This window comes from Musa acuminata, chromosome BXJ2-11 (genome assembly GCF_036884655.1).
Source record: "Musa acuminata AAA Group cultivar baxijiao chromosome BXJ2-11, Cavendish_Baxijiao_AAA, whole genome shotgun sequence".
Taxonomy (NCBI): domain Eukaryota; kingdom Viridiplantae; phylum Streptophyta; class Magnoliopsida; order Zingiberales; family Musaceae; genus Musa; species Musa acuminata.
The window spans coordinates 12,267,602-12,287,595 of NC_088348.1; the positions used below are offsets into that span (position 1 = coordinate 12,267,602).

General features: G+C 37.9%; 1 protein-coding gene across 1 annotated transcript; it reads left to right on the plus strand.

Annotated features, from left to right (window-relative positions):
• Window positions 1-724: 724 nt before the first annotated feature.
• LOC135627114 (phytochrome-associated serine/threonine-protein phosphatase-like) lies at window positions 725-11,198 on the plus strand. Its single transcript, XM_065133078.1, has 10 exons — window positions 725-978; window positions 3,120-3,266; window positions 3,360-3,427; window positions 4,487-4,544; window positions 7,821-7,931; window positions 8,032-8,082; window positions 9,886-10,029; window positions 10,121-10,216; window positions 10,349-10,420; window positions 10,692-11,198. Exons 1-10 carry the CDS (start codon window positions 892-894, stop codon window positions 10,773-10,775), a joined length of 918 nt encoding a protein of 305 aa, XP_064989150.1. The 5' UTR covers window positions 725-891; the 3' UTR covers window positions 10,776-11,198.
• Window positions 11,199-19,994: the final 8,796 nt, after the last annotated feature.

The following is a 19,994-nucleotide window of genomic DNA, read 5'->3' on the forward strand; positions in this document are numbered from 1 at the left end:
CATTGTTTTGCTAGATTAATGTAAGTAAAAGTTTAGCACTTATAAATTTGAAATTATAGTCAGAAATTAGAAGATAGATGGAATCAAACTTGTCTTCATAATTGAAGAAGATTTCCTATTGTAATATATGTATATATAAGTGTGTATGTATATACATATATATTATCACAAAAAAGGGTCAAATTCAGAAAAATACAAAAAATAAAAAATAAAAAATAAAAAATGGAATTAGTCTTGGGTGGATCGGGTGGCTCATGGAATGAAACGACCGGTGCACCCTAGCCAATTCCTGGTTACGTGTGTATATATAGCTGGCATTGTAATTTTCAGGTACGATTCCCGTTGCATTCGAATTTACCTACAAAGTACATATACTGTGTCGTGTCACGAATATAACAAATCGGGCGGCGCGAAAGGGAGCTTTTCGTATCACGTGCATTGCGCATGCAGAGTGTAATAGTTGCGTGTATTACCAGCGTTATATGCTTCAGGTAGTGCTTTCCCGTTACATTCGAGCCTATCCTCATAACGATTTAATGTATCGTGTTATAAATGCGTTTGTAACATCAGGCTCGGAGCTTTTCCTACCACGTTCGTTGCATTTGCAGACTGAAACTGATACTGCCTTTGACCGGCTTTATGAGATACAGGTGATGCGTTCCCGTTACATTAAAGCGTACCGTTATTTACTGTATCGTGATATAAATATCGGTTTTGTAGCATCAAGAACGGCGAAGGGAACGAACCACGCGGCGGAGGACTTCGCACCCCACGGAGCTGTTGCCGTTCCCATCCCTCGCTCTCCCCCCCTCTTTCTCCCTTCCCCTCTCCAATCGAGTCGAATCAAAGAGCGGGAGCGGTATTGTTCGAAGAACTCGTCGTTCTCCTTTCATGGCGATGGATTTGGATCTGTGGATCTCCAAGGTGAAGGAAGGGCAGCACTTGCAAGAGGATGAGCTCCAGCTGCTCTGCGAATACGTAAGCGTCGCTCCCTCTCTTTAGTCCCCTTTCCTCTCGCCATCTCGTTCAAAATTTTTCTGGGCGGCGTCTTCTTGCTCGTCGTGAGTATTAGGGTTTGGGTTTATCCCGAATTAGGATATCATCATTCTTGTGCGTTCTTTCTTGGTTTGTCCCCGGATTGTTTCTTTGCCCATTTGCTTCTCGAAACCAAGATTTGGGACAACAAAGACTTGTGCATTACGATGGCTGTACTCTTTTCTTTATGATGGTTTGATTTCTGTTCATGATTCAGAATGGACTAACTCCGCTTGCAAGAGATTTGCAAGCAATTTGTTTCATGTATAGCTTCAAGGTTCAAAGCGCTAGATCGCAAGTTGGAAAACTAATAAAAACGTGTTACAAAGAAAACCTATTAGCTTTTTTTGAGATACTAGTATCCTCTAGATGCTATGTTTAGTTGTTGCTAATTATTTTTTGAATTAGCTAGATGGTGCTTGATTAGTTTATGTTATGGTACTTTTGAAATGAATAAATTATTGTTAACTTAGGCATGAGATTGGTGGCAAGAATGACTTGGCACATTTTCTATTCTCATCATTTAGTTTGCAGGGTCTAATTTTTGGTGCTTGATCAAGCCATAAACTTTGTTTATTTATTGCTAGTAGAAGCTTCTAAGAAAAATTGTAGTTTGTGTTCCATGTTTCTTTTTGCAATAGCAGACGATGTATGTCTGATTTTGGTGATAGAAAATGCATCTATACTGGTTGACTAATGAATTTCTTTTCTCAAACGGCAGATATGCATTTGAATTGTGGTAACATTATGCTTGGGTTGTGTGAAGATGAAGATACTTTTATGATTGATTTAATGTGTTCTGTTAATTCCACATTGTTAGTATTGAAACTTCAATTAGTGGAAAAAAGTTAACGTAGATGGGCATTGTGGTGCTAGTTTCAGTACGTGCGATTTGTTGTAAGATCTTGGTTTGAACTGATAAATACAAAAGTTCTGTGGCATTTAAACATCTGCCAAAGTACCTAAGCGAGAAGTTAGTTTCAACGCATCACTTTAGTGTGCAACATTCAAGGGCTATTTTTGTGATCTATGGTGAGGGAAAAGGCTAATATTCTTTACTGCATTCTTCCATATGCAAGAAGTATAACCTTAAGTTTTGTCGTAAATGGTTTCGTGGTTGTTTATGCTCCCAACAACCACCAGCACCACCAACCCATCCTAATAAAAACAAAAAAGTTGCAATGAAGGTTTTCTACACCTTTTTCCCCTAGTTCTTCAATTATCTCATTTGGATAAAGTTACCTTCATGGGAAGTTTCCTTAAAGTTGGAGTTCCTTCTATTAATTTTTTTTGACAAATTTTTGATCCACTATTAGGTGATGATATTCTGCAGAAAAGTTTCTCTCCATATCTTTCTTCTTTGTGGTCTTGCATTTAGTGTTTTATACCTTAAGAAAGTTGCTAAGTAGAAGTTCAACTTCATACTTGTATGTGACCGTCAGTATTTTCTGCTAGGGACATGTTAGGCATTGTTGTGCTAGCTTTTCTTTTCATATTTTCCTTAATCATGATAATGATAAAGACAAGGTGCATGCTATAGTCAGTTAAAGTAAATAGTTTGCACCCCTCTTTGCTCAAGCAACCCCAACTCTTGTGAAATACTTCTTTCCAATGAGATCTACAGTTGATCTCATGTAATGCATCTTTTCTTCTACCATTTGGTAATTTCATATTGAGTTTTAACTAGTGTGATTGGTTGATCTATTCCTTTAGTTGTGTAGGGCATGTGAGCTTTCTAATGAGTTGAAATACCATGGCAAGAGTCTGAGAGGTATACATATGCTAGGAACCTTGCCTAAGGTAACTGCATCTTAAAGAGACTACTTAATGTCGGAGTTCAGAAGGCACTACTTCTACATTTACTACTGACCTGCTAGACGAGGGACAAATTCATTATTAGCATCTGCTTTTCATAGTTATTTTAATTCTAAAGGTGACAGACTCTGCTAATTTGTCATCAACTTTAATTTACTTGACACCACTAAGATCATGCATTATTTTAGCACTCTATGACAGGCATTCTAGTTTTCAAAATTATGATTCCGTTGCATTTTGTTTATGTCTTATACTTTGAAGTCTTTCAGGTGAAGGAGATTCTTATTGAGGAGTCAAATGTCCAGCCTGTCAATAGCCCTGTAACTGTCTGCGGTGACATCCATGGTCAATTTCATGATTTAATGAAACTCTTCCAGACTGGAGGTCATGTTCCTGAGACGAATTACATCTTTATGGTGAATTTCTCATGTTCTTTTAAGCAAAATGTGTTCTTGTTATAATTGCATATTCTGATGTCATGTTGCAAATTCTGCTTACACTGTTGGCAGGGTGATTTTGTTGATCGTGGCTATAATAGTTTGGAAGTTTTCACTATCCTTCTGCTTCTAAAAGCCAGGTACCTATTCATTAATAAACATACATATGCATGCTGACAATTGTTCAGCCATACATTTAGATGCAATGTAAGGGCTGCCAAGAAACCTTGTACTGTATGGTAACATATTCGAATTGATGCCTTATGTGTTGAGTTTAGTGCTTCTCACATAAACATGTTCTCAACCTCAAGCCTTGTACGGTGGAGTTCGCTTTGGATAATCCAAAGTAACCGTGAGCGTCAGACCTGCCATATGGGCCGTCTTCAGTGTTGCAAATCATACTGGGTCCTAGGTTTTAATTGCTCATGGATTCAACTATGAGTGATGCTATTATTTTTTTATTACTCATGTCGTTTAAAGTTTAAAATAATAGAAAGAAAATAAATTGAAATTTGAGTTAGTTGAATTGTGTGTAAATGGTGAAAGAGAAGGTGTCCTATCTAGCAAGCCTAAATCTGAAACAGACATTTCTTGATGTAGCTAAACCTTTTACGCGCTCACTCCATTGTGTCATAGACTGCTTAACCTTTTTTGTTGATGTACTTTTGAATTTTCTTCAGCCTCAAAACTATTTGTAACATCTTTTTGTCTTTACTCATGAAATCGGATAACATCTTTTTCAACATATAGGAGCATATCTGAAAAGTATCTTATTTTAAATAATGCCAAAATTATGACCAAACCATATAGTTAAATGGATGAATATTAAGATAAATAACGTTGTCGGATGTTTTCATCCAAAGTGCGGTATTATAATTAATTGGTGATATACTTATATGTTTTACTCAAACAATTCCATGTGGGATCAGGATGCTTTTTGGAGCAATATATTAAATTGTAAGATCTTGAAAACATTTAGCACGGACATTTTCTTTATGCATCATAGTTGACTTGCTTTCTTCATGGATTAGTGTCATATGTTTTGGTTGCAATGCCTTCCATTATCATATTTACTTGATGAGCTTTTCAGTGGATATTAATTCTTGGTTTTTCATTGTTTTTCCCACCATTAATTTCTTTTAGAAATTTCCTTAAATTAGTGGTGTCGATATGATTTATTGATCTGTTTCTGAATTTAGATACCCTGCAAGCATCACACTTTTGCGTGGAAATCATGAGAGCAGGCAGTTAACTCAGGTATGCTGATAGTTATTTATTTCAATTTTGTGATATGTTTTGTGTGAACTGATGACTATTAAGCTTTTATGAGTTCACCATGTTCAATCTAATGTTGAGTATATTATCAAAGCTAAATTATGCAAAATTGATATATAATTTTTTGCATGTTTTTGTTCATTTGTTTGTTGTTATGAGTCATAGTACCATTTATTGATGTTTTGCCTGGACTAGTACGAAACGGGTAGTACATATTGGTTCGACCTTGAACCAGTATGTGGATCGTCCTCGTTTTGGGCCTATTCGAACAATTAAAAAAATAAAAATAGACATTAGGGTTCTCGTTTGTGACCCCTCTTTGCCTAGAGCCCTTCTTGCTTCTTGTGCAATCAGCCATTGCCATTGGTGCCCGTTGCTCGTGCGCAGATACCTTCCTCCTCTTCCTCCACTGTGTCCTCTCCTTCCTCTTCCTCCTTCCTCCATCGCTTCCCCTTTTTACTTTCCATTCCTCCTTCATTTTCCTTCTGCTTCCTCCTCAGCCTCCTCTTCCTCCATTGCGCATTCCTCCTCTTTTTTCTTAGTCTTCGAAACACCATTTTAGCATGCCAGGTGTTGGTACACTACATTGGTAGTGGTTGGTATGTAGTGGTCTGGCTAGGGACCGATATGGGTCTGGTATGTGAAACGACAATCCTTGCATGGTACCTTCTCTATTTATTTGGGTCTTCTACTTGTATCTTCTACTAAATCACTTCATCAGTAGCATTTCTAGCATGCTGTTAAATATATATAATTGACTTAATATAGGTTAGATTACGATGGATTTATAATTAAATACACAGTTTAGCTAGGGACCAATACGGGTCTGGTATGTGAAATGACAATCCATGCATGGTACCTTCTCTGTTTATTTGGGTCTTCCACTTGTATCTTCTACTAAATCACTTCATTAGTATCATTTCTATTCAACATTAAATATATATAATTGACTTAATATAGGTCAGATTATGATGAATTCATAATTAAATACACTAATCACAATATTAAAAACACAAACTGCTCTATAATTAGCTCTCTTTTACCACAATAAACATGTCAAACACTCTAATAATTATTAAATACATAAAATTGACCCAATAAGGGATTAAATAACAATATATTTATCATTAAATACACTAATTACACCATTAAAAAAATTTAAGTAAACCCTAATTAGTCCTATTTTACCACTATAAATATGTCAAACACCCTAAGAGGCATTAAATATGTAAATTGATCCAATATAGATCAAATTATGATGAACTCATTATTAAATACACTAATCTCACCATTTACATAATACTCTAACAAGCAGTAAAGACATTTAATTGACATAATATGGATCAAATTTTGATTAGATATGTTAAAAAATATATTAATTACATCATTAACATAGTTAATTAATCCCTAATTAGTCATCTTTCTCCACTATAAACATGTTAAATACTCTAATAGGTATTAAAGACATTGAACTGACCCAATATGGATCAAATTTTGATTAAATCATCATTAAAACCACTATTCATAGTATTAAAAAACTTAATGAGAGCCTAATTAAACCTTTTATACCATCACAAACATATAAATCACCTTAATATGCATGAAATACAAAGATTTGACCCATTAAGTGTCTAATTTAAAAAAAAATCAGCGTCAATCACACTAATCGTAACATTAAAGGCCTTAATTACTTGCTAATTAATACTATTCTACCATCATAAAGACCCCAAACGACATGCTAGATATTGAGAACATAGAATAGGCTTAATCATATCATAAAGCATCAAAATTCGTGAAAAAATATATACTTTTTATTAGAGAGTTTTTCCTCTAACTTAGGTGTTAATCATCCCTAATTAGCCTCCCAAGCCTGATCTAATTCACAAATCACAACTTTGTGGAGTTCAAGAGATTGCAAATGAGAGAATGAGACAAATATGTGAGTGAGAAAGTGATTGAGTGTAGATGAGTTAGAGAGAGTGAAAGGGGAGAGAATGAGGGGGTAGAAAGGGTTTTTAGATTTGGTTCAAACAATCAAATGGATCGTTTAAATTCAACAAATCCCAACCATTGATCAATATCGGTCGAAATCCGATTGTTACCGATCACTACAGGTCGGTAATGATCGGATTTCGACTATTTTGACCAGTACAGACATCGTCTCAAGCGATACAGGGTCCCTTGTTATGGACCGCCCGATACATGGTGGTCCACATGCGAGTCCCTATCGGGCCAATACATACCACTCGTATCGCTCAGTATTGGTCGACATGACAAACCATGTCAAAAAGTATTTTCTAATTCAAGTGAGTTATGCTTTTATTTATGGAAGCCACTTAATGGTATCCAAGAAAATAGAGAACATGTGTGCCTGCTACACTTCTGAAATGAAAAGGACAATTATAATTTATGAAGTCAACCTTTCCATCAAAAATATGTTGCGTTATGTTTCCCTATGACTTTATTTTCTAAAGATAGAATTTCATTGCACCTTGTTCACCGTGTACTTAATGCTCCAGGTGAGTATACTTGAACTCATGGACAAGCTAAATGTGGGTTGAACTAAGGTCTCCTAGCCATATACAGATGTCTTGTATAATGATGCTGGTTAAGTTTGTACTAGAAACACATTTTGGCATACACATAATAGAATCACATTTGTCATTTAATGGTTTTCCATTTCTTGGTATTACTGTTTGATCACAATGTGTATGATTTTTTGTTCCAATTGGACAGAATGTTATGTCCACCTCCCAAGATTACAGTGATTGGATTTTGTTGAGAACTTGAACAAATTTGTGGACTATGTTTGAGGTCTTAAACCCGGAAATTGAGGCTATTGTGCTTGTCATTCTTGGAAGCAGAAGTGTTATGTTGGCGTTTGATTTCTTTGCTTATTTAACCCTCTATCTGGCCATTGAAAGTTGGGGTTAAAAATATGAGATGATGTATTTGTGCCATGTGATAAGACACTACTGAGCTCAATAAGTAAAACCAGAACTTGGAGAGCAGTATATAATGCCTTGTTTGTGCCATAATTGCATATGGTGCAGATCTTTGTGTCATTTAATCATTTCTTAGTCTCTTTGTTGTTAAACTTGGTCATAATATTAGCTTCTTATTCGTACTGTATGTATCATTTAATTCTTTTCAACTCCCTGAGGATCATGATGACTAATTTGCATACAAATATGCAGAAATGTATGTATAATCTTGTTATATTTATATATGCTGATGAGAAATGTTTGGTTACCTTAGGTCTATGGCTTTTATGATGAGTGCCAGAGGAAGTATGGGAATGCCAATGCATGGCGTTACTGCACTGATGTTTTCGACTACCTTACCCTCTCGGCAATTATAGATGGAACTGTAAGTTAATTTATCTCGGTACAAATGCATATATGCATGTTTCCTTTGTTCTTTTTTTTTTGTCTCCTTTTCTTGATAGTATGCTGCTTGATAACTGCAGGTTCTTTGTGTTCATGGTGGTCTTTCACCGGATGTACGAACAATTGATCAGGTGTGCCATTTATTCTTTATAAATAAGCATTGAATACTTGAAACTTTATCCATGTTTTACTGCTTTGTGTATCTATAATGACAAAGGACACGAAATCAATAGGGTTATGATGAAAAATTAGGGCTATTGGAACATTTGGAATTAGACCAATGATAATTTTAGGGCTGAAGTCAAAGCAATGAAACACTTACTCATGGTTCTAGAATAAATGACCCTCAGCAGGTATGTGGATGTTGAACTTGCAACCACAGTAATCATAGATCAGCCAGTATTGTGTTCACCTAGGTCACATCTGAATACACAATATGCAGCCCAATTTTCATCGAATTGCATGATTATCCGTGATGAAAAATGCCCCAAGTGGTGTTGCAGACTGTGTCAAATGACCTGAGGTTAAATGTACATGATCCCAACTGTCAGTAATGGGGCAAATATTTGGTATGAAGTTATAAGTCGCCATTTTCTGTGTTTGAAATTGTATGGAGCTGTGCTTATATTGGTTTCTCTGAACAAATATCCTTGCACTTCTTGCAAGTTCTTTGGAAATTCTTAGTCTTCTCACTGATTGTTGCCTTTTTCCATATTATAAATTTCAGCTTTTACTTCTCCATGACTAGAACCCTTCGTGTTGGCACCTGTTCGTTTCTTTAGTATTTCATGTAATGTGTTCTTTCTTGTTTAGAACTGGTTGTAGCTGAACATTTGTTTTGGAGCAGTTGGAAATTAAAAAGCATGCTTTGATCATTTGATGTTTCTGTTTCGGTTTCAACTTCATCTGGACCTTTTTGGCTTGAATTTTATTGTTTTCATCTTGTACATACTAAAGAGTTCCAATATTTTATGTGATTGAGAAAATACTAGGAATAAGAAAAAGATAGGTCAGGGTGCATATTTTATGAAATAAAGATTCGTGAAATAACTTTAGACTCATTCATGCAAATATATGACAATGACATGAAGTAATAAATAATTATTTTCTTTAATTTAGAGAAAGTAATGTAAGAATATTTGCTGTAAGAATTGAAGATGCAAAAAATGTGAATGTCTTTTATTCAGACAGCCTAGTATAAGAATTGATGATTACTGCATTTTCTGATGGTTTGGCATAGACATGATGAGTAGCTATCCAAGTATAGGACCTTGCCTAAATATGCTCATTCATCTGTAGAATACATTTATGATTGAGTTACTTCATTTTATGTGTGCATATATGTAAAGGAAACTAAACGGGTATGATAAGAAAAAGATTGATTTTACTTTTTTTTTGGCGGAAAATGATGTGGAAGAGGTACATGGAGTCTCAGCAAGCTAATTTCAGGTTTTCAAAAGCTACTTTGGTAGGGTAGTTATATGCTCTTGGCTGGACTAACAGCAGTGGATGGCTATTTTAGATAAGATGAGTTGGGGTATCTTGTGCATGCATAAAGTGCACATCCATGAATCTAAGACATGTTTCCTTGCAGATCTAAAAGTGATTACTGGCAGGGTTGTGTACATAAACTGGTTAAGTAGTTTGCCGGAATTAGTGTAACTGTGCTTATGATCACTAATATGCACTTTATAAGGAGTGATTTGGTAATTTAACTTTTAAACATTTATGTTTATTCTGAGCAGACATGAGTGGGCAATTCATCAAATTTATAACTGACATGCTTGCAAACAAGTGTAAAATTAATTTTGTAGCCACATTGATGTGCATCCTTGTTCTGTTTTACTTGTTCCCTGCTAGATGTGTATTGTGTTCTTTCTGCCTTAAAATTAATTTATCGCTCCTTGATTTCTGCCTTATTTTGTGATGAACAGATACGGGTCATCGACCGTAACTCTGAAATCCCGCATGAAGGCCCTTTTTGTGATCTTATGTGGAGTGATCCTGAAGAGATTGAAACATGGGCTGTCAGTCCTCGTGGTGCAGGTTGGCTTTTTGGATCAAGGGTGACAGCTGAAGTATGAGACGGATCTTTTTGAGTTACCTTTTGTGGTTTTAACTTAAATTGCTTATCCTTCACCAAGCATTTTTTTCATGCCCATCTTGTAGTTCAATCGCATAAACAATCTTGATCTTATTTGCCGGGCGCATCAGTTGGTTCAGGAAGGCCTAAAGTATATGTTTCAAGACAAGGGCCTTGTAACTGTGAGTTCGTAATATAAAGCACATTTATAATATTAAATGCCATTAATTTTTCAAAGTTGTGATACTGCTAGATGCCATGCTTCCTGAATTCTAATTATCAGACTAACTTTGCATTTTCTTTTGTTTCTCCAGGTTTGGTCCGCGCCTAATTATTGTTACCGGTGTGGAAATGTCGCTTCTATTCTGAGCTTCAACGAAAATATGGTATGACACTGTGCTATTTGGCTTGCTCTTGTGACTGCCTTTCTCTGATAGCCTCTTGCAATTGTCATGTGCAATTGATTAATGGTTATGAATAATCTGTTTCTAGTATCCAAAGAGCAACATTGGTGTACAAACCCATCTATTTAAAGAAGTTTCTTAACGTGGAACTATATCTATCTTTCAAGAAAGTTATCTTCCCTGTTACTATTCGCAGCTCTTGAAGTTGCTACTACTATAATTGCATTGACTTTCTCCTCAACAACCATGACAGGAGAGAGAGGTGAAGTTCTTTACTGAAACCGAGGAGAACAATCAAATGCGTGGGCCAAGGACAGGGGTGCCCTACTTTCTATAAGTGGTCATTCTCGAAGCTTGGGTCTTTACATTCATCAGAATCCGCTCCATTTTGTCGAGCATCAGCACTGCCTTGGTTATGAAAAGGAGAACCGATGAGGGTAGGTGGGCCACTTGGGAACAGTTGATTTATTATTGCTGACCAGATGTTGACACGCAGAGGCCGCGTAGTGGTTTTTGCTGCATATAATTTGAACTCAATTTTATATTATAATTCTTGTCTTGGTGACCTTAGTTGATTGTTGTTGTCTTATGTTCTAAGGCAGGCTTTGGGAGTTGGAAAGATAAAAGCGTAGTTTTAGGGAAATCTGATCTGTTAAGTTTTGTTCATTGAGTAGTGTATTATTGGGATTAGTTGTTGTGAAAACAGATCACGATTGTCGTTATGTTCTTGCAATTGCTAAACTTGTTTTGGTCGTAGTAATTGAGAAGTGTAGATACGATGTTAAATGAACATAGTCTACCCAAGTTTTTGGGCTGAAGCCGTAAATACGGTTTGCTATATCATGAATAGGGTACTAATAAGATCATCCATATTAAAAACTTCCTATGAATTATGGAATAATAAAAAATTAAATATTTTTTATTTTAAAATTTTCGGTTGTTAATGTTTTATTTTGAATGAAAGGGATGCCTTAGGAAAATTTGATGCTAAATTCGATGAAAGCATCTTTCTTGGTTACTTTTCCATTTCTAAGGCTTTTCGGGTTTTTAACAAAAGAATCTTAGTAATACAAGAATATAGTTTTTAATGAAATTTTTGATTTAAAGAAAAATGATTTTGATGATGATCTTGGTTTTGATAATTTGAACTTAAATGAACCCCCTTCTCAAAATAGCAACTTGGATGTGCCTTCTTTTGAAATTTCTTTACTCAAGGAATGGAAGTATATAGATGTTATCTAAAGGAGCTAATTATAGGAGAAACATCAAAAGGGGTTCAAACTCGTTCCTCTTTCAAGAATTTTTGTGCTAACACTGTCTTCATTTCTCAAATCGAACCTAAATGCATTGAAGAGACCTTAAAAGATGATTTTTGGATTATTGCAATGCAAGAGAAATTAAATCAATTTGAGAGGAATAAAGTATGGAAACTTGTTCCTAGACCTAGTGATCATTTAGTCATTGGTACTAAATGGATCTTTAGAAACAAGCAAGACGAAAATGGTATCGTGGTTAGAAACCTAATCAGTGGTACTAATCAGTGGCCAAAGGTTTCAACCAAGAAGAAGGTATCGACTACGAAGAAACTGTTACGACTCTAACTAGGAGAGTCCTAATTGAGAGGGACATTCATGTAAAACCTACATAAGCCGACCCCTATTAAAGAGGTGAAGTGGCCGACTAGGGTTAGGAGGTTATTTCTTAGAGAAGAATAAGGAGTTGTAAAGAAATATGAGTCTTGAGTAGGAGTCATATTAGGAGTTGGTTATAAGTAGGAGTCTTGAGTAGGAGTCCTATTAGGAGTTGGTTAGAAGTAGGAGTCTTAAGTAAGAGTCCTATTAGGAGTTAGGGTTTAGAAGCCTTATAAATAGTCATGTATTCCACCTCTTTTCATAAGCAATAGATGAATCTTTTCTGCAGCCTTTGAGCAGCAACTTGGAGGGAGGAACCCCTATAGAGTTCCAAGGAGGCCGATCCCCTAAAGAGATCAACCCCAAGTTTAGAATCTGCAAGAGTTCTAACACCTGGTATCATAGCAGCATTCTTGGTGTCTCGCTGCCCTTCCACAGCCATCTATCAACCCTCCACAACCATCCAAAGCAATTCCCACAATTGCTTAAAAGATCGTCATCAAATTCTGTCGTCATCTCCACCACCACGGATCATCCTTTGATCTCCCCGTGAATTGCAATAGGTTTTGGTTTTCTACCTTACTGCTGCTGCAATTTAGTTATCTTTATTTGAAAATCCCCAAAAAACTATTCCTATATTTCTGCATAAACTTTTCGTCATAAAGTTTTCATCTCTACGACGAAAGATACATTACAGAATTCCAACCGTATAGCACCGTCTGTTTGATCTTGCTATTGTGTTTTTTCTATCCAAATCTCTATGAATTTTTTATGACATCTTTGACACTTCCTAACAGCTGATTTTCCTTTGGTTTTATCAAAAAATTCTCAATATAAACGACTGATATTTTATATCTAATCTGCTATACTTGAAAATCTGCACTATAAAATTTCCGTCGCATAGCACTGTTTTTTTATCTTGATACTACGTTGTTTCTATCCAAATCTCTACGAAATTTTTATGATAGCTTTGACACTTCCTAACAGTGGATTTCCCTTTGGTTTCATAAAAAAATTCCCAATATAAACCACTGATCTTTTACGTCCAATCTGCTATACCTAAAAATCTGTGCTGCAGAAAATTTCAACCGCATATTGTTGCCTTAACCCATCTATTTGTAATCTTGTTTGAATGAAATTTCTTATACACTTCATAGATTATCTTGGCTTCCATCTAAGATTGATCTATTAAGAAATTCATCTCTAAAAATGATTTTATGTTGCTGCAAATTTTCGTCGTAACCCGCTGAAATTTTTCGACAAAATTTCTGCAATTGCAACTTGCACCAATTTCCTTGCTATTATACTGCCAAAATTTTCTTGATTAAATTAGATATCCTTGCTATCATATAAACTGTGATTTTTCTATCAATTCCCTCCTCAATTCTCTCAAGTTTTTGGTGGAAATTACGTCGAGAAACCATTGTTTCTTCGACGACAATTCTACTTTTACAAGACAGCACATACTTGCTGCAACTTCTACTGATTTCTATCAAACCTTTGCTACCATCTACCACATATCCAAAACATTCATCCACAGCCCTAAAACTCCACCAAACCATACCCTCAAACTGCACCCAAAATAGCCACAAAACAATTCTAAACCGTAGCCTACATCCACCAATCCACCAACCCTTTCGACCATCACCTCTCTCAACCAATACATGCCTTTAACCCGACAACAAAAGAGAGATCTTAACATCACAGATTTGGTGGCATATACTATGGCATCTAAGGAGGTAATCAATGCTAAATTTGAAACCTTCGAGGTGCGAATGGAGGATAAGATTCAGATGCTCTTTACCGAACTCAGATTGGGCCGACCACTAAGCCCGAAGAAATCACATCAAGGAGAGAGCTTTGCCCAATCACACCAAGCCCGAAGATATGACTTCCAAGAGAGGGGAAGCTCTATGACCAACCCCAACTATCCATGCATGAGAGTGGACTTCCCTAGATGGGAAGAAGGAGACCCAATTGGTTGGATCTCGTGCGCGGAGCGATATTTTCGATACCATAAAACCGCTGATGCATCTATGGTGAAAATTGCAGCTATACATCTTGAAGGGGATGCTATACAATGGTTTGACTGGTTTGAACATACTTATGGAGTCCTTTTATGGCGACAATTCAAAGAAGGACTGTTGATCCGCTTCAGACCAACCGATTACGAGAATATTGACGGACAACTAGCAAAGATCCGACAAACCTCTACCATTCAAGAGTACCAAACTGGGTTTGAAAGGTTATCTAATCAAACTCATGATTGGTCTCAAAAACAGTTATTGAGGACCTTCATTGAGGGCTTGAAGCCAGAAATCCGAGGAGGAGTTAAAGCACGACAACTGTATACGCTTATGGCAACCATCTCTTTCGCACGACATCAAGAGGAGCAATTGAACCATGAAGCTCGGAGGACTAGGGTCGCTCCTCAACCAGTAATGTTGAAGCTCTTAGCCCCCCCTACTGTCGACCAAGTCCCTACACCAAAGAGGTTAACAAGAGAAGAGCTTCGGGAGCGATATGCGAAGGGGTTATGTTGGCATTGTGACGAGCCGTGGAGCCGTGAGCATCGCTGTAGTAAAGGGGGACTTCTTATGATTGAACCGATAGAAGAAGAGGTCATTGAACATCCAAAAGAGAGCCTTGAACATGAAGAAGAAGATGCAAAAGAAGAGCCACAACCGATCGAAGTTACGGTACATACACTAGCTGGCTACTCAAACCCGCAAACGATGAAAGTTGGAGGCCTTCTCAAACAACAACCGATCACTGTTCTCATCGACTCGGGCAGCACTAATAACTTCCTAAACAGTAAGGTTGCTGTCCATATGAACTTACCTATTGAGAATTGCAGCAGGTTTGTCGTTAAGGTCGCCAACAGACGGATTTTGAAGTGTGATCATAGGTGCCCGCAGGTGAAACTGTTGCTACAGGACCAAGAGATAATTGCATATTTCTTCCTCCTCCCTCTTGATGATCATGAGGCCATACTCAGAATTAAATGGTTGATGATATTAGGTGATATTTCTTGGAATTTTATGCAACTAATTATAAAATTTTACAGTGAGGAGAAACAGGTGATATTGTACGGGAAACGTGAGGGCGACGTAACGACGATTTGCACACAACAAATGGAGAAGGTTTTGTATAAAGCATGCAACGGCTTTTTGGTACAACTTGAGTAGCAAACTAAGGGAGAGCCAACAAAATTTGAAGATCCAAATCTACTTCCTTTGCTTGCTGAATTTTCAAATATATTTGACGAACCACGCAACCTACCTCTTACCCGTCGGCATGATCATTGTATAACGATTTTTCTAGGCAAATCTCCAGCAAATGCTCAGCCATATCAGTATCCACATCTCCAGAAGGATGAAATAGAAAGGATTATAAAAGAGATGCTCAAAACATGAGTTATTTGGCCATGTTGCAGCCCTTACTCTTCACCGGTGCTCCTCATACGAAAGAAGGATGGAATATGGCGATTATGTGTTGATTACCGAGCTCTCAATGGCATAACCATCAAGGATAAATACCCTATTCCAGTAGTAGATGAGTTGCTAAGGGAGCACAAATCTTCATAAAGCTGGACCTTCTATCCGGGTATCATCAAATACGAGTATGCGAAGAAGACATACCGAAAACCACCTTTTGAACACACAACAACCACTATGAAATTTTGCTTTCTTCAAAAGAAGGTGGAATATCTTGGGCATATCATATCAGAGGAAGGTGTGACAGTAGACCCCTTCAAAATTGGAGCAATGCAAAACTGGCTGACCCCGAGGAACATAAAATTGCTACATGGCTTTCTGGGTTTAACAGGCTACTACTGCAAGTTCATGAAAAACTATGGAGAGATCAGTGCACCACTTACTTCCTTATTGAAAAAAGATGTCGTCCAATGGTCGGACAGAGCCTTCGCTGCCTTCGACAAACTTAAGGCAGCCATGACGACAATGCCGGTGCTAACACTACCAGATTTCAACCGACCCTTCATTATTGAGGCCGACGCATATGGAGTCGGAATTGGAGCCATTCTCATGCAAGATGGTCGATCACTCACATACACTAACAAGGCATTATCTCCCTCCCATCAAAATAAGTCAACATATGATAACGAGATGCTCGCCATTGTGCGCACAACAACGAGGTGGAGACCCTACTTGATTGGCCGACGATTTCAAATTAAAACCGACCATAAAAGCCTCAAGTACTTTTTGGAGCGAAAAATATCATCCCCTGAGCAGCAAAAAAGGGTAATAAAACTTCTTGGATTTGATTATGAAATAACTTACAAAAAGGGGAAAGAGAATGTTCTTGCAGATGCGCTTTCGCAACTACCCGAGCAAGTTGAAGTTTCGGCCGTTTCACTTCCGACCAGCGACTTTCTTAAGGATATTAAGATGGAATGGCACGAAGATTCAAAGACTAGTAAGATTATAAAAAAATTCGAGGAAGCACCAAGCCCCATGGCTCATTACAATTGGGACTCAAAATAATTACACTATAAGGGACGCATTGTGCTTAGGATAAATTCTACTTGCATCTTCACGAGCAGATTTTAGACAAAGTTATTCAATATGTAGGGTACTAAATTGAAAAGGAGTATGACATATCACCCATAAATCGATGGCCAGACGGAAATTGTAAATAGGTGCTTGGAGACAGCCCAAAGCCACCCACCAAATATGACTACCCAAGGAGAACTTCAGACTCAGCCAAGTGCCATTATTGATCGACGGATCGTGACTCGACGACGATGATCCACTAGTGAATTGCTAATACAGTGGGCAAACCTACTAACAGAAGATGCCACTTAAGAGAACTATGATGACTTAAAGATCAAATTCTAAACTTGGAGGGAGGAACCCCTATAGAGTTCTAAGGAGGCCGATCCCCTAAAGAGATCAGCCCCAAGTTTAGAATTTGCAAGGGTTCTAACTGTTAGGATCAAGAGCACTAAGAGGGGGGGGGGGTGAATTAGTGCAGCGGAAATCTTTCACTATTAAAATCGAAAGCTGCGTTCGTTTGATAAAAACGATTTCGATGTAAAAGCCGATTCTAAGATTACTTTAACTTAAGATTAAGCGAGATGACGTTAAAGTAAATCTACGAAGGCAGTTTGCAGTTTATGATGAAAATCAGAATGCAAGCGCAAACTGAAATGCGACGTTCGTATGATAAAACCGGTTTACGTCTAAATGCCAATTTTGAAGATACTGAACTTTGAGATACATTTTATAAATGCGCAGAAGGCAGTTTGCAGTTATGATTGAAATCAAAATGTAAACGTAAACTGAAATGTAATGATCGTACGAAAAAGCCAATTTACGTCTAAACGCAGATTCGGAAAGCTCTGAACTTAGAAACTCGTTCGTAAAAGTGCAGAAGGCAGTAGCTATTTAGGAGGTTTGCAGTAAAGATAAAATGCTCAAAGTAAATGCAAACCGAGATTTAGAGTGGTTCGGTCAATCTTGACCTACTCCACTTTTGGCTTCCTCCACCGACGAGGTCACCGACGTCAACTAGAGGCCTTCCTTCAATAGGCGAAGGCCAACCACCCTTTTACAGTTTCACTCTTTTTGACGGGCTTAGGAGACAACCCTTACAGAAATTTTCTCTCCTCTCTTTACAACTCAAAACTTTGAAGAACAGAGGGAGGAGAACTTTTGGCCTTTACAACAATTTTAAGCTCTAAGAATCACAGAAAAAGATCAAGATTTCGAGTGTAAGTTCATTTTCCTTTCAGTGCTGAATGGGTGGGGTATTTATAGGCCCCAACCTAGTTCAAATTTGGAGCTCAAAACTGTCAATTCCCGGAATTTTGGGATCAGGCGGTTGCACCTCCTAACTGGAGCGGTTGCACCGCCTGGCAGAGCTCGAAGATTGAGCCTTTGGGCGGTGCCACCTCCTGTCAGGGGCGGTTGCACCTCCTGCCAGAGCTCGAAGACTGAGCTCAGGCGGTTGCACCTCCTGACTGAGGCGGTTGCACCGCCTGGCAGAGCTCGAAGACCGAGCTCAAGCGGTGCCACCTCTTGTTAGGGGAGGTTGCACCGCCCAATCTCGCTCGGAGACTGAGCCCAGGTGGTGCTACCTCCTAGCTGGGGCGGTTGCACCTCCCGCCAGAAATCAAGGTCCGAATGGGTTGATCCATCCGGCCCAATTTGGGTTTTTCAGGGGCCCAATTGCCCCAAGATTAAGTTAATGGGATCACCTCCCATTTCCAACTTAATCATTGTGCTAACTACGATTTTTCCTAAGACATTTACTGCAACTTACTCCGGTGCGTCAATCGCTTCTTTCGGCGAGCTTCCGGCGAACTTCCGGCGATCATCCGATGAACCCTCGGTGATGCTCCTGTGGACTTCCGGCAAACTCCTGGACTTGTGACGATCCACTTGGCGAGTTCCGACGAGCTTCTTTGGCAAGCTCATGGACTTCTCGGATTTGTTCCCGCAGAACCTCCGACGACTATCCGAACTTCCGTCGAACTCTCGAACTCCCAACGTGATCATTGTCTTGACTCCGGCGCAACTCCTGCTGCATGTCTTTCTTCCATCGTAGTTAATCCTGCACACTTAAAATAAAACTTCGATCGAGACAATTAATCCTAAGCAATTAACCAAGTTGTCCGCCATGTCATTGGTCCCTCGACGCTTCGTCCGATTCTTCGGCGCATCGTCCTCTCCTGCAGCCAATTGCCCAATCGGCCAGTTGACTCCGCAACTTCGATATCCTTGGCACAATACCCGCTCTTTTTGGCCCGATGCCCGAGTCCACGGCCCGAAGCCTTCTGTCGATACGTCGACCGATCCACCGGCCCGACGTCCAATCTTCTGACATGTTCCTCCGGCACAACATGATTTTTCTGCTTTAATTGTCTCATCCTGATCGAAGCATCCTGCGTCACTCAAAACGCAGATTAAATCATAAACATATATCAAGTAGTTTCATCATTAAAATACGAGATTCAACACTAACAGAAACCTTCGCTCCTGTGGCAAGATTAGAAGCTATTAGGATGCTCCTTGCCTATGCTAGTAGTAATAATTGTAAACTGTTTCAAATGGATGTCAAAAGTGCCTTCTTGAATGGTTTTATTTCCGAAGAAGTATATGTCGAACAACCTCCCGGATTTGAAAAATCTCTTCTTCCTAATCATGTACTCAAATTGACTAAGGCTCTCTATGGCTTGAAACAAGCTCCTAGAGCTTGGTATTAAAGGCTTAGTTCATTTCTTATTTTAAGTAATTTTACCAAAGACAAGGTTGATACTACATTGTTTATCAAATATTTTGAAAATAATTTTCTTATTGTGCAAATTTATGTTGACGATATTATTTTTGGCTCTTCGGATGAATCACTATGTGAATCATTTGCCAAATGTATGAGTCATGAATTTGAAATGAGTTTAATGGGTGAATTAACTTTCTTTTTAGGATTACAAATCAAACAACTTAGTGATGGTATATTTCTTAACCAATCTAAATATACATTAGAATTGTTAAAATGATTTAACATGGATAATTCAAAAGCAATAAACACCCCTATGAGTACTGTGACTAAGTTAGATATGGATGAAAATAGTGAAAATTTCGATCAAAAAACATATAGGGGAATGATAGGTAGTCTACTCTACCTCACCGCAGCTAGACCGGATATTATGTTTAGTGTAGGACTTTGCACTAGGTTTCAATCTAATCCTAAATTATCTCATCTTAAAAGTGTTAAAAGAATATTTAGGTATCTTAAAGGAACTCCAAATTTAGGATTGTAGTATCCAAAATCTGAAAAATTCGATTTAATAGCTTATGCAGATGCCGATTTTGGCGGATGCAGGATAGATAGAAAAAGTACATCCGGAACATGTCAATTTTTAGGACATGCACTTGTTTCTTGGACTTCTAAGAAACAAAATT

What these genes read in the sequence shown, in the direction of transcription:
- LOC135627114 (XM_065133078.1), top strand. Translation starts at nt 892, where the DNA reads ATGGCGATGGATTTGGATCTGTGGATCTCCAAGGTGAAGGAAGGGCAG. An exon ending in CTTCTGCTTCTAAAAGCCAG is followed by an intron (nt 3,428 to 4,486) that starts GTACCTATTCAT and finishes TTCTGAATTTAG; the next exon opens with ATACCCTGCAAGCATCACAC. An exon ending in CGGCAATTATAGATGGAACT is followed by an intron (nt 7,932 to 8,031) that starts GTAAGTTAATTT and finishes TGATAACTGCAG; the next exon opens with GTTCTTTGTGTTCATGGTGG.